The sequence below is a fragment of the Lepisma saccharinum genome, chromosome 2 (assembly GCF_977018435.1).
Source record: "Lepisma saccharinum chromosome 2, izLepSacc3.1, whole genome shotgun sequence".
NCBI lineage: Eukaryota > Metazoa > Arthropoda > Insecta > Zygentoma > Lepismatidae > Lepisma > Lepisma saccharinum.
In genome coordinates, this window is record NC_139230.1 from 67689684 (window position 1) to 67704925 (window position 15242).

Here is a 15242-nt window from a genome sequence, read left to right on the forward strand (position 1 = left end):
CTCTGTATAAAAATCATCTTTAGTATTATCATCTTTATCTTCGGTTGGTGCATGTATGTTTATTAAAATAATTTTACACCACCTACCCTGTAAAACTGCATATGATATCCTATCATTAATAAATTCTACTGTTTTAAGAGCCGAGATAATTCTATTATTTATGAAAAAGCCTGTTCCAAAATTATGATTTTCAGTACCACCATAGAAAAAAGTATAATTTTTAGTTTTACAATTCCCTTCTCCTGGCCACCTAACTTCCTGGACAGCTACTACATCTAATTTATACTTAACTATCTCATTAACTGTACACTGAAATGCCCCAGGCTGGTAAAGGCTCAGAACATTCCAGGTGCCTAATTTAATATCCTTATTCCTAACGTAGATCTTTTCCTTGGTCCAGTGACCTCCCAAAGTAGTCCCCACCCGGAGATCCGAACGGGGGACTATTTTACCTCCGGAATATTTTACCTTGGGAACATCCATGGCCTTATATTGCTGATTCTTGACATGGCTTTTTACAGTGCAGGGTTGTCAGCTCTACGCCTAACCCCCAATATGAGTGGAGGAACTACTACAGAAGACAAACACAAACACATTAGACAGCACAACTACTACACAAGACACACACAAACACATCACAACTATAACACAGTATAAACACAAACACACCACAACGGCAAGTGGCGAACAAAGTTTTTTTTTTTTTTAAATAAAGGCTAATAAAATACTATCTTCGGTCAATCATGTCTGAAACACGCTTGTTTCCATTTTATGCAAGATAGCATTATACGAAAAAGAATATTACATGCATAGGTAAATTTCCCTGTGCATATAGCACCATGTCATGCGGGTAGGGCCATACACATTCTCGATCTCGGGCATTTTGGAGGTGATCAGCACCACTCTCCGGTCGCCTTTACCTCCCAGGGTTGCCCCCAGGTACCCATTAATTTGAGGCTGGGTGAACCACAGAGCCGCTTTATGCGGGGATAACGCACGAAAGAATTAAGACCTTAGATCACCCACATTGGAGATACGGGAATATTACATGTAATTCTTTTTAAAAATCCAATCATGTATCAGATACCTACAACGGTATACATATGAAGTCAAGCCTTCATTTCTTTCCTAATGCTTGTTACATTTAAGGTACGTTTAAGAGAGAGAGAGAGAGTTTTCATAAAATATAATAATAATATAAAATCAGTGTCACATTTTTTAAAGTTTAACTGTGGTCGAGCGAGATATCCTTTTGTGCTTAATAGTATTGAAATAGCATAACAAGTCTCATTATTTATTTTATAGTTTGATGTTTTACTTAGGAATATATTGATTTTCAATTTCCCGTTGCTGCCTAATGACGGGAGTTGGGGGGGGGGGAGGTTCGAAAAGGAGCGGCATTTTCTGCCACCGCCCGGGGCGGCAAAATGATTAGCGCCGGGCCTGGTCCACTGTACAAAACCCAGAGCTTTGTTGTATGCTTTCCTCATGCCACTTTCCTTGCCACTTGAAGAGGGTGTGCATTTTTTTTTAAGTTATATTCTTTCCCAAATACAGAAAAACTAGAACGCTTATAGCTAACTCGAGGTTAAATGTAACATCCAGTAATGTAACAACTGTTTAATATTCAAAAGAGGGTGTGCAAACTAACCTTTTTACTTTGTGGGATAGGGTGTTGCATCCAATAAATCTATTGTTCGATTCAGTTGCAAAGAAGACATACATATACCCTCTTGTAATAATACTAATTTGGTATGTTTTAAGACTTTTCTCCCTCCCTAGATTAATTGCAATGATACAAGTGAACACTGAATTTATCAAATCAATGAAGGAACATACTTAGGATTTGAATTTTATCCCAGTATTTTAGCTACACTCAATGTTTTATTGACATTCTGGGGCAAACTTTTAACGAATGAAGTTTTTTTTTTCAATTTTTCAAATTATATAATTTTTTATGATGAAATATTACATGTATATCAAAGAAGAGTGCATAGAACTGCACTGTTGAAAACTCGTACTAAATTCAAGGTCTCATTTACTAAATATGTGACCATAAAACTCAGGTTTTCACATGAAAGTTCTTTACCATGTTTATTAATAAATATAATTAGTTATAAAAATTACTGATATAAATAAAATATGTATATGTTTTAGGCATTAATTTAAACAATGCATTTCTACCCAAATATTGCTGTCAATTTTCTTTATTTGTTTAGTTACTCTGTTTCAATTGTTTGTAAATTTTAAAATTATGTCAGTAGTAAAGTAATATTGATTGCCCTGACTGCCGCAAATGCTCTGTTAAGTTAAGATCTATTTTTATAAAATTCGAAGCTACAGATTTTAATTTACTAATTTAATTATTTCTCTTTCTCTCAGATTATCTATTTGAAGAAAACACCAGAAGAAGCTTACAGACCACTAGTGGGAGGAACAAATCCACCTTTCTTGCCATTTAGGTAAAGTAATAAAGTTTTTAATATTTTTTAATTACTCTTGTTGTATTTTCTGAGTTATTTTATTCATATGCATAATTTAGTAGCTTGCTACACACTTGAGGAATTCTGTTACATGTTACATTAGAGGAGTCCCACACCGTGGCCGTGCAGTCTAAGGCGTCATGCTTTTGGCTGTGGCTATGGAATGCACACAGGTTCGAGTATCCTGGGGGAAAACCTAACAACTTTTCTCCTAAGATGTCTACAATGACTGGGGGTTTGTCATGCTGACCACACGTCACCCTGTAACTGGTTCGATGATCTCTCACCCAGGCAGGTGGGAGAGAGGCCAGCAAGCAGTTGGTAGGTAGACCCTGGCCCTCATGGGCTGTTGCACCACAGGTTATTTATTATTATTTTAATTAGGTATCTGTCAATATTGCAATAAATTGTTTGCACATCTATTTAGAAACTTTTTTGCAGCAATTATTGACACTGATCTTTGTAATAATTTGATTTGTGTACCCATTATTGTTTTATCTGAACTAACGTCCTGTATTTTTTCTTGCACTATTTTATACCTTTCATCAGAATACATGTACAGATTTTAATTATACCCCCTGATACACTTTAACAGTGTCACATGAATGTGTCTGTTTTTTGGGGGCTTCCAAAATCCAAAATGAACCCACAACCTATCCCTTTCCACACACACACACACACACATATCGGACCCTCTCCGATGGTGTGGTGGTAACGTCGTTGCCTTGTAATCAAGGGGTTGCAGGTTCAATACTGGGTGGAGGCACATGTAGTTTCGTATCCCACTTTTAACTGTAGGTCCAGTCCAGATTAGCCTTCCTGTGCATACAGTGAACTTAAAACCAAAACCCAACATATGTGTGTGTGTATGTACACAAATGGCTTTTAATGGAGTGTTGAGTTCCAACAGCTCCAGTGTTTGACCACTCTTGAAACTCTATGATTTTGGCCTGCTTTTCATCTTCCATGTGGGTTCACCAACTATATTTGGTAGAAATAGGGTGACCAGACACATACATTCAAAAAAGAGGACAGAGCATGGCGAAAAAGTAGGACAAAGTCATAAAAAAGAGGACACCATAAAAAATTGCAACACATTTGCTATTACTCATAATTTAAGCAATATAAAAAAATCTTACCAACATTTTCCTCACAGATACTTTTCAGGTGATCTCTTTCAATAACTTCCTCTTACCTTTAAGCAACGAAAGCAATCTCCTAATCAGTTATTTAACAAATGACAAAGAATATGTAACAATTAAGATTTGCTTTAACTCATTTCCAAAAACCGAATTAAAATTTTAGGTAGTTTAGATTGGGTAGAGAAATATGATTTTAATGCCACAAACATTTCTAGCACTCTTTCAACAGCAGGGAACAGTGACAGCCACTTTACACTTTACCTCATATTCATTTCGGGATATTTTCTTCCAAGACCATTGTTGAATTTACACTTTCGTTCGTTATTTCATGAAAGTAAATATTACATAATAATCAAAATTCTCGCTACGCGTTTCTGTATCACCTATGTATAACTCGAAAAGGAACTGGCCGACCTCCATGGTGGAGTGGTTAGCACACCGCGTCACAATGCCAGCAGTCCCAGATTTGAATCCCGGCCTGGGCATGGGTGTTCTTTGTGAGTGTCCCTTCATCAAAAGCATCATATCATCGCTCATACCCATCTTCGCGATTAGCCAAAAGTGGCAGAAAGCGAAGTAAAATCAGTCAATCGAAAAGGAACTGCACAGACAACATGCATTCCAGCAGTCTCAGAGGGTGAAGCAACGAGTTAGAACTTACAATAATAGTAATGACTAGGGTGTGGAATTTTGCCTATTTGCCTTTTTAATTCCTTTGTAGTAAAACATAGGCATTAATGTTTAAAGTTCGTTTCATGGTATTTCTAGTCCAAAAACGCATTTTTATAGTGCCTATAAATGCCTATTTTGCTTAGTCGTGCCAAAAAATTGTTATTCTGCAATTTTTGCATACTTCAGCTTTTCTTACGTGCCTTTGGCTTTCCCTACACTGAAGAAGGCGTTGTTGATGTTGTACTGACTGATATCTGGTATTCGCCAGATTTGCGGGGCTCAATTGGAACCTTGAATAAAATAATTTTTTTTGTTAGAATGTTGCAAATTTTTTTTCATGATTTGTTCAAATTAGCACAGTCATTAGCACAAGCTATTTTTGTGAGAAATAATTAACTGACGATTCTCAGCAAATGTGAATTTCGATCAAAAGAGTATTAATAGTTTATTAATCGTTAGCACACTTTTATGTATAAACTGAAGTGCTAATACAGTATAAGTGTGCATTGTAAGAAGAAAATTGAAATAAGTTCACATTCAGTGCCTATTTTAATGCCTTTTTTAAAATTTTAGGGTGCCTTTTTAAGTGTCTATTTTCATCATTTTGGTGCCTATAAATCCGCACCCTACTAATGACTCTGTCGGGAAAGTGATCGTGTTCAGCTCTCAGATGCTAGGTGACCATTGCTCGAATACTAAGGTGCCCCAAGTGCACGTTATCAGGGTGGCGACAGACCTGGAAAACCTGGAAAACCGGGAAAAGTCAGGGAATGTGAGGTGTCAAAAAAAGTCAGGGAAATGTCAGGGAATTTCGTCATCATTGACTTTTTTTATTTATTTATTTATTTAAAGATATCGTAATGGAACTCTGCACGGGAACAGAAAATCTCGTTCGTAAGTTTGAGCCTTAACTTTTAGGCCCCTCTTATGCGCAACACAACCATGGCGCCAGAAACCATTGGTGGCAGGAGGAGAGAGAGAGAGAGAGAGATTTCTCTCGCCCTGGCTTCTCGGCGGGAATTTTAAATTCGAACACTCTTTGGAGGAAAATTGTTATAACTCGGGCACTATGGGAGAAATGTACTTCGGATAAGTTTTGTTTTTCAGCTAAAACATCAGCGCATGCAACCGTGTACAATTCAGAACACCAAACCGAGGAAGGGGTTTAGGGGGGTCACATCCCCCGAATTTCAATGAGAAAAACATAAAAATCTGAAGTTTGCCCCTTCTTCTCCCGCTATTTTTGGGAGAGGGCTCAAACTTTAGTATTCTTTTCAAAGAATGGACATTTGTCAAGAGAACGTAACATGTTTCATGTTTCATACAACTTGAATGATAAGCCAAAATGTGATTTTTTTGCGAAAAATAGGTAATTTGCTTTTCTGGAGGTAAATTGTTATATAACTGGCACTGTGGGAGCAATCTACTTCGCATAAATTTTGTTTTGCAGCTAGAACAGAAGAGCATGCAACTGTGTACAATTCAGAACGCCGGACCGAGGAAGAGGGGCTTGGGGGGGGGGGGGGGCGACCCCCGAATTTCAATGGAAAAAACATAATCTGCAGTTTGCCCCCTCTTCTCTCGTTATTTTGGGGAGATGGCACATACTTTAGTATTCTCTTTTAAAAAAAGTACGTTTCCAAAGAGAATGAAACATGTTTCATGTTTTTGGGTGAATAATAATAAGCCAAAATGTGAAACTCAGTTTTTTACGAAAAATAGGTAATTTGCATATTGCTCAAAAAATTGTTATAACTCGGGCACTATGGGAGCAACCAACTTCGGATAATTTTTATTTTGCAGATAAAACATCAGAGCATGCAACCGTGTACTATTCAGAACGCCGAACCGAGGAAGGGGGGTTTGGGGGGCGCGGCCATCGAATTTCAATGAAGAGACCATAAAAATCTCGAGTTTGCCCCTCTTCTCCCGTTATTTGGGAAGAAGGTGCGAACTTTAGTGTTATTTTCAAAGAATGGACATTTGTCAAGAGAACGTAACATGTTTCATGTTTCATACAACTTGAATGATAAGCCAAAATGTGATTTTTTTAATTTTTACGAAAAATAGGTAATTTGCATTTTTGGAGGAAAATTGTTATAACTCGGACACTATGCACTATGGGAGCAATCTACTTCGGATAAGTTTTTTTTTTTTTTTTGCAGTTAAAACATCATAGCATGCAACCGTGTATAATTCAGAACGCCGAACCGAGGAAGGGGGCTTTGGGGGCTCGACCATGGAATTTCAATGAAAAAAAAATCTGGAGTTCGCCCCCTCTTCTGCCACTATTTTGGGGAGAAGGCGCAAACCTTAGTATTCTCTTCAAAGAATAGACGTTTCCAAAGACATTGAAATATGTTTCATGTTCCTGTGTGCCATACAAGTTGACGGCGCCACCTGCTAAAAACGCCAACAATTTGCATTTTATGCCAAATTCGCATTATTTCGATATTTCGAACGTGCGAAAAATGTGTCCAGACATCACTGCACAGACAGGACAGAGAGTGGCGTTAATTTCATTGCAATACTAGTGTTGCAGTAAATTTGAGGTTGGGAGCATGCACTTGCCAATTTTTATAACGTTCACCAATGCAGATTTATGTTTCACTTTTTCGTGATAGTATTCAATATATATCCCATTTGGTTGGATTCTTCTTGATATCTAATAGTGCAATGTCATTGTAAACGTATGTTAACTTGTGCGAAACCAGTAATACGTCAGGATGATGAAAGAAAACCTTCATAAGCACTGCTACACTAAATAAGGTGAAGTGAGCCAGAAGAGTAATAAAATTCCATGAAATCCAACAGTCTTGTCTTTTCTAGGTCATGTTTGTGTATATAGAACATGCAAGTTTTCCAACATTTTACTCAAGAGTAAACTATAGAGTTATACGTACATGGAATAATTCCGACAGCCACATTAAATCATGTATTTCCCACGAGTTTTTCAACTTCTATCAAAACCATTTGCATCACAGAACAAAGTGGCAGGGTTCTTATAGCTCTTTTCAGTTCTTACGGCGGCTGGTCCTAGTTCTGCCAAGGGAAGTGGGGAGAGGGGATTACGCAACAGACCAATCAGACAACAGCAGTGGCGCCGAGAGACACGGCGTGGCCGGAAAAAGCACTACGTGAAACTCGTTCTACTGGCTGCTACGTTTCTTATCGCGCTGGATTGGTCGCTTCCCCACTTCCCCTGCCAGCTTCTAGAGCGCCCGCCGTAAGAACTGAAAATAACTTTACCAGGAGATCGAGTGCGTATCTACCGTCGCACGAGATATGTTTTGAATTACCAAGCTAAGTGCGCACCATCGGCATTTGTCGAGCGAATAATAATGGAATGGAGCTCAGTTGTTAGGGCGTCTGACTACTATGCGAGAGACCCGAGGTTGATCCCATGCGGTGGAGAACCGGGATATTTTCCACCTATTCAAACTGCTCCGGCGCCCACCCAGCATCATGTGAAGCTGGTATCTTGAGGAAACTCTGAGGGATAAAGGTAGCCAGGAGCGTGGTGCTGATCACATCACCCCTACCTTCAGCCGTGATCAAGAAAGTGTCGGGCCCTAACTCCACACTCCTACTATACACTTTCATGGAAAAGTGCAGAGGAGCACTTTACTTTTACTTCCTCAAAAATCTGTTCCAACATATCAAACTGTCACGAAAATACGTAGACCATGTGACCTGCAATTTAAAATAATAGTTTAAAAGCACAATGGAGTATTACGTTTCGGTATATTTGGCAGATAAATGTTCTAAAACAAAAACGCGAATTTTGGGAAACGTAACACTAACAAGTCAAAAAAAGATAATGACAATTTTTGGTGCCATAATATATTGGTATCTGTCACGTGAGATTGATTGATTTGAATTTTTTTGGGTTTTTTGGGTGCGTCACCACTTATGGTCATTATGCACCCTTCAGTATATACGGGGAAAATTCCATTATCTAAAATCCTTACCTTAAATTTAAAAAAGGGGTATGGAAAATAACTTTCCCAAAATAACTTTCAAGATATCAAACTCTCACGAAGAGGCGTAAGCCATGTGACTTTCAATTTGAAACAGTAGTTTAAAAACACCATGAAGGTATAATGTGAATTTTGGGGAAAATAACACCGTATAGTAAAAAATAAAAAATAAGAAAATACATCAATTTTAAAAAAAATAACAAAATATCAAGGTCCCTACCGATTAGGCATAAATAAAACAAGAATATCAGTTGTAATTTATTGCATTAGTAACAGTGAGTCCTAACCTAATTTTTGGCATAATCACCACCGTTGTTCTGGCATTTGTCGTAGCATGGCACTAAATTTTGTATGCCCATGGTATATGTGTCTGACAGCAAAGACTGGAACTATCTCCACCGCAGTGTAGCTGTCAAATCCTTACCCTGCCAGAAACTTCTTCAGTTAAACAAAGAGATGAAAGTCGGTACATTCAAGGCCAGGGCTGTACAGGGAGTGGTCCAAGATCTCTCACCCGAAGTGATGCAAAGGACCCGTGTGTACTCAGCTGTATGGGGTTGTGCACATTCGATTGGCCTTCCGTGAATTGTCTGGACCATCATCTGACCATACTATCACTCACGACGTCTGCCAAATTCTGAGCGTGCAATGTAGGCTACATTGTAGTCTGTGGGAGACTATATGAGAGCTGCAATCTTTAACCTAGAACTGTCCTAAAACGTCTGCATTGCAACTGTACCAGATTACAACTACCTAGGTACATGCCACTTCTTCCTGCCTGCATGTGTGTGTGTCGCTCTCCGACCACTAGTGCTGCGTATAGGCACCATTGGAGCTTTTTTCAGGATGCCCCTCGTATATGAACTTTCAGAAGCTTTTATTATTAGAGTGTTCCTGTTTTAATGTGTGGTTAGCTAAATCAGGTACCTATACAATGAAATTCTATAAATTCCTTGCGTTAAATTTCTAATACCTACATACCCTTTTCGTCAGCATTAATGGTATAACTGCATGTTGTCAGTTTCACAGTACTTCACTTGGATATACTGTACTGAAGCAGAAATCCCATTGATAATGTAAGGAAATATGACACTTTATTTTGTTCGATTCAATTGTTTCACTTATATGCAAGAGTTAAGTTGTTTGCTTTACAGAGAAGAGAGAAGTAGCTTTATGCATTGAAAAATGAGTCCGCACTCATGGTACTTGCAAGCGGAGGGTTCCAAACCTCAGTGGAAATATCAACATATAATACCGAGAATGTATAAGGAGACTGATAAATTACAAATTGTATTTCTTAATCAATCACTCTTCACTCTTATCTCATTTAGTGGTAACTTTAAAAATAATCAAGTATTTTATTTTAAACTTACTGCGTATGACAAAATTCCGTAATCCTTCCCTAGCTTGTGAATTGTAATAATTTTCCAAATTCACTATTTTGTAGTTTGAATTCAAATCATAGAGAATAGAGAAATTAAGTCAATTTCATAGAAGATAATATTAATACTTAACAAAACCATACGTGGATCTGTGTGAGTTTATTATATCTATTTGCAAAAACATCGATTTAGTTTAGTTTGTAATTGTCAGGGAAAAAATGTAAATTTTGTCCTGGAAATCCTGGAAAAGTCAGGGAATTTTATTTCTGCTTGTTTGTAGCCACCCTGGTTATGCCTTAAATAATGATCGTTTTATGTGGAAGCATTCTCTATGCAGCACATTTGGTATGGTCGATGCTATACTCTTTCCAAAAAAGGAGGACATTTACCGATTTCTAAAAAATCCACCCGGACACCGGACAGTCACCTAAAGAGGAGGACATGTCCTGATAAGAGGATGTCTGGTCACCCTAGGTAGAAAGCCCTGTTTTATCAGTGAAAATCACATGTACACTATCTTGCAGCTTTTAAAGACTAATTATGACACAGGGGGTGTTTGCGTTGTTGCAGTTGCAAGCACCATGATCTGTTTGATTGTGCATTAAATTGCCATTGGTAATTATGATAGATGTATGGAATAGTTTTAATGATATTCACTTTGTTTAATACATTTACCTGTAATTCCCAATTTCCTTTAGTTTTTGAGTGTGAATGCATACAATGTGTAGATTAGAAACAGTGCGAGTGTGTGTTCTTTGTAACATTGAACTGAGTCTTGAATCACATTTCAAGATTGGATATTACTGTGGCAATTTTCCCCTATTTCGAAGAATATTCAACAATTTGGTTCTCGATTTCCTTAAGAAATATTACCTGTTAGTTTTCCGCTATTTTTATTGAATGAAACAATATTTAACTGCAATTCATTGTTTATTTCTAATTTTTCAGGGATGCCTCATTTGGCATGTCAGTTTACCATGTGACACTCTTAGATTGTTTGCAAGCCGTGTACAAAGCTCTAAATTTGGGTTTCTTCAACTTTGATGATTTTGATGTTGAGGAATATGAATATTATGAGGTAAGGATTTTTTTTTTTTTTAGTGTATGATTTCTATGTGTACATCATAATTAATTATGTGTCATTTTTTTATACATAAGTTGAGCTATTCATTAGTCATGTTGCTGAACTATAAACAAAACATACAGTTGTTGTTAAAACCAGTTGTTTATTTTGTATGCTTCATGTTGATTGCAATGTTCTGTTTATGTACAGGTAGGGACATATCACGTCCTTACCTGTATCAGTCCAGGTCCACAAAACACATCACACAAAAATTAAATTTTCCTTATACAATTAAGGATATAGAATGTTGTTATTCATTCGAATCACCTAGGAAAGCAATTACATGGATTAATTTGCACTCTCAATTATTGCAGTGTAACAATGCCTAGTTATGCATTGATCAATTAGTAGAACACAGTTTTCATAGAATGGTAGTTATGGACCACCATAATGTACACTCATGTTCACATAAAGTGGCACATTTTATAAGGATAATTGGATAAACAATATGTCAGTGAATAATGTGTTATAAAATGAATGCCTTTGTGATACTAAATTAATTAGTTAATTATTGTTGAAAACTCATTTTATATTTGGATTTATTACTGAGACTTTAGTATACTGTTGTCATGCAAGCTTGTTATTTACTTTTATAATTCTCTTTTATAGAGGGTTGAAAATGGAGATTTGAATTGGATAGTACCACAGAAATTCATTGCATTTTGTGGACCACATGCCAAGAGCAAAATCGAAAATGGTGAGTCAATTTTAATAATGTGTTCCATAGTGACATGATTTATTTTCTGCAGAGACATTTTTTGCTTGCTGCTTGTGATTGATATGTTAACTATAAGTAATATTTATATAATTCTGTGTGAATATACAGGGTAAGTCAAAATGAGGGACCCGATTACAGAAATTTATTCTGTGAAATCTAATAAACATATGTTATTGTGAGACATGCGCTTCGAAAGGTTAACTTTCAAAGTTTAGTTTCCACGCAGTGTTTTCACTTTCTACCGCTGGGAGTCAGCAGCGAGCAGGAAAATGGCGTTGACTGGAGAACAGAGATCTTTTTGTGTGCTTGATTATCATGTGAACAAGTCTGTGATTAGTGTGCAACGGCATTTCCATACCAAATATCGGAGAGAACCACCTACGGGGAAGGCCATTCGTAAGTAATATGAACATTTCAAAGATTCAGGCTGCATCTCTAAACGAAAATCGATTGGCCGTCCGTCGACTGGGGAAGAGACAGTGGAACGAGTGCGCACATGTTTCGTGCGGAGTCCACAGAAGTCCACCTACCGGGCAGCGAGAGAACTTCAACTTCCACAGAAAACTGTCTTGCTGGTTCTGCGGAAACATTTGCAAATGAAACCCTACCGCTTGCGACTAGTTCAAGCCTTAAAAGACACTGATTATGCTTTGCGCACGTCCTTCTGTGCTGATTTCCTCGCATTAATGGAAATGGATGGGTTCTCCAAGAGGTTAATTTACAGTGATGAAGCAACTTTTCACCTTTCAGGGAAAGTGAATAGATACAACGTAAGGATTTTGGGAACTGCTAACCCCCATGAATTTGTGGAACATGAACGCGATTCTCCCAAAGTGAATGCCTTTTGTGTCATTTCCCATGAAAAGATTTATGGGCCCTTTTTCTTCCATGAACGTATTGTGACAGGACTTGTTTTCCTTGATATGCTGCAACTATGGCTCCTTCCACAGCTTGCAGAGGATAGCCCAGATTTCATTCTCTAATTGGATGGTGCCCCTGCGCATTACCATGGCAGCGTTCGGGACCATCTCAATGGGGCATTGGAACAACGTTGGATAGGCCATGCATCTCTGGAGGATCGACCTCTCCTTCACTGGCCACCTCATTCCCCTGACTTGTCCCCATGTGATTTCTTCATGTAGGGGTTTTGTCAAGATCATGTTTACGTACCACCACTTCCAACAACATTGGATGACCTGCATGCCCGCATCACAGCAGCCATTGCTGATATTGACCGCAACATGCTACACAAGGTTTGGCAGGAGATAGACTATCGGCTTGATGTGTACCATGTTACGCGAGGTGCTCACATAGAAAGAACACTTGTGATTTGTTTGAAAAAAACTTTGACAGTTTACCTTTCTTAGCACATGTCTCACAATAACATTTGTTCATTATGTTTCACACAATAAATGTCTGAAATTGGGTCCATCATTTTGACTTACCCTGTAGTTCAGGTTCACTGTAATAAAGAATGAAATAATTAAAAATATATAGAAATATAATAAAATTACATGTACGTATGGTTTCTCCTTTTTATCCATCAAAATTCAGGATTCATTACCCAAATCTGAAAACTACGTACAATGCATTGTATATCTCAGTCCTTAGGAAAACAATTCAGATTACAAACAGAAATGGAGATTACAAATGTTTGCTCAAAACTGTGATTGAGAAATCAATTTTATAATATAGTCATGTAAGAATGATTTAGATAATGCAGATGCCTAAAAGTAGACATTGCTTAATATTATTATTATTTTACCTATTTATGTAATATTTGGTATTTAAGTAGCAGTTTTTTTTACTTACCATAATTAGAATACTTGCTCTCTCTAAACTTGTTGCAGTAGCTGTTCAGTGTTGATCAAGATTTAGTTGGATTTCATGCTACTCTAATGGGATATATGTTGCTTCTGTCATTCCATAATATTATTGCCTCAGTGCCTGATGTCCATAAGGATTTTGTACAATGCACAATTGTATGGAGTAAATTTAATCAATTTATTTATATATGTGTGTGTGTGCATGTGTGTGTGTGTGTGTGTTGGGGGCTGAGCTGATACCACTTTGAACCAATACCAATGCCAGTACTTTTCAGATTCCTACCGATACCGATGCTTGAAAATTATAACAATTAAAAGTTGTTAAAAATATTGATTAATTAACATTTGTAGGTGAATATTCCACTCCAAATTACTGGCATCACTTTGCTAGAATTTTCTTTCAAAATATTAAAAAAGTACACCAGTATGTTATGTTATGAAATCACAAAATACAGTTTATCACACAATATTGTTGCAAAATAAATGGTAACTTCAAATTTTACACAGTGTCTAGGATAATTAGACCCTGTGAAAGTGTCGTGCAGCATTTTTGTTGACCCTGTGAGAGGTACTTGGTAAATAAAATCCAACAGATACTTTCCAATACTGATTCCACTGGTATTGGCCAAATTTTATGCATCGGCATTGGTATTGGCTTAGCCCTAATTTCATACCATTCATTTCATTGTAGATGATTTTCCAACATTCAAATGATTTTTGCAATCTTCCAGGGTACCCACTTCATGCACCCGAATCTTACTTCGCATATTTCAGGAGAAATACTGTGACAACTATTATAAGGTTAAACAAGAAAATATATGATGCCAGCCGATTTTCTAATGCTGGTTTTATACATAAGGACTTATTTTTTGTTGACGGCAGTACCCCAAGTGATGGTATATTGAGACAGTTCTTGGACATATGTGAAGCTGCACCAGGAGCCATTGCAGTACACTGTAAAGGTATTGTATTAATCCATTTGCAAAATTAACTAGTCATGTGGATATACTGGTAGCGGAATAATCAGAATTTCGTGCTGAGTCATTGTGTCAGTGCAGTGAACACATTTAGATAGGAATGTGGTTGTCCATACATCTTGTGTGCACAGAAATTTTAAGTTACCTCACTTGTATACATTGTTTGAAACATTGAAACTTTAGGAGTTACAGGGAATTCAGCTACTTTGACAGCTGCAACAGGTTGCGTCAGATTCTCTGTACTTACCAATTTTTATATTGTTTTACTTCAATTATATTTACTATTTTAGATTTGCTGTGTCCAGATGATATAGGTTTGAATAACTGCAGCTTTGGCAAGCAAAAGCGTATAGGGCAGCTAGGAATTTTACTCAAATTGCACAATTACATATATCTTGAGCTCATGTCAGATTTGGGATTTTTTAAAAATATATAGATGTATATCTTAGACCAGTTTTTTTTTTCAGTATAAGATATCAAAGATTCTAAATGTCATTAAATTTTTACAAGTTACTGTGTTACCTGCTAGTCCACAAGTTGCCATATCTGCACACCATGACCACACTACTTCAGTAAGTTAATATATGAAGGGCTCGGGTGTAAAACATGGTAAGTGACATTTGGGTAATTTCTGAGTTCATTAAGAAAATAGGTTATTAGAAACTATACTGTAGATAAATTGTTTTCATGTTGTGTTTACCAATTTCAGAAGGCGTCACTGAGTCCAATGCAAATTGTATGACATGGCAATTTCACTCGAAAATTGAAGGATGGCACATTTTACTTTGTAACTCAAAAATAACCAAAGTGTCACTTACCAAGTTTGACACCCGAGTCCTTCGTATGTAGTTTATGCATCTGTGAAAAAATGTATTTAAAACATTGAACTACATTTTAAATTTGCCAATTTTGGTTAATGACTAAATAAATAATGAAAGA

General features: G+C 37.0%; 1 protein-coding gene across 2 annotated transcripts in view; it reads left to right on the forward strand.

Moving 5' to 3' along the window:
- The window catches only part of Cdc14 (cell division cycle protein 14), a 176625-nt gene that overhangs the window by 110579 nt on the left and 50804 nt on the right, over positions 1-15242 (forward strand). For both annotated transcript variants that reach the window (XM_083117429.1, XM_083117430.1), the window contains exons 4-7: positions 2383-2462; positions 10608-10737; positions 11392-11479; positions 14058-14288. In XM_083117429.1, the coding sequence (XP_082973555.1) occupies positions 2383-2462; positions 10608-10737; positions 11392-11479; positions 14058-14288 (529 nt within the window). The remainder of the gene's footprint in view (positions 1-2382; positions 2463-10607; positions 10738-11391; positions 11480-14057; positions 14289-15242) is intronic.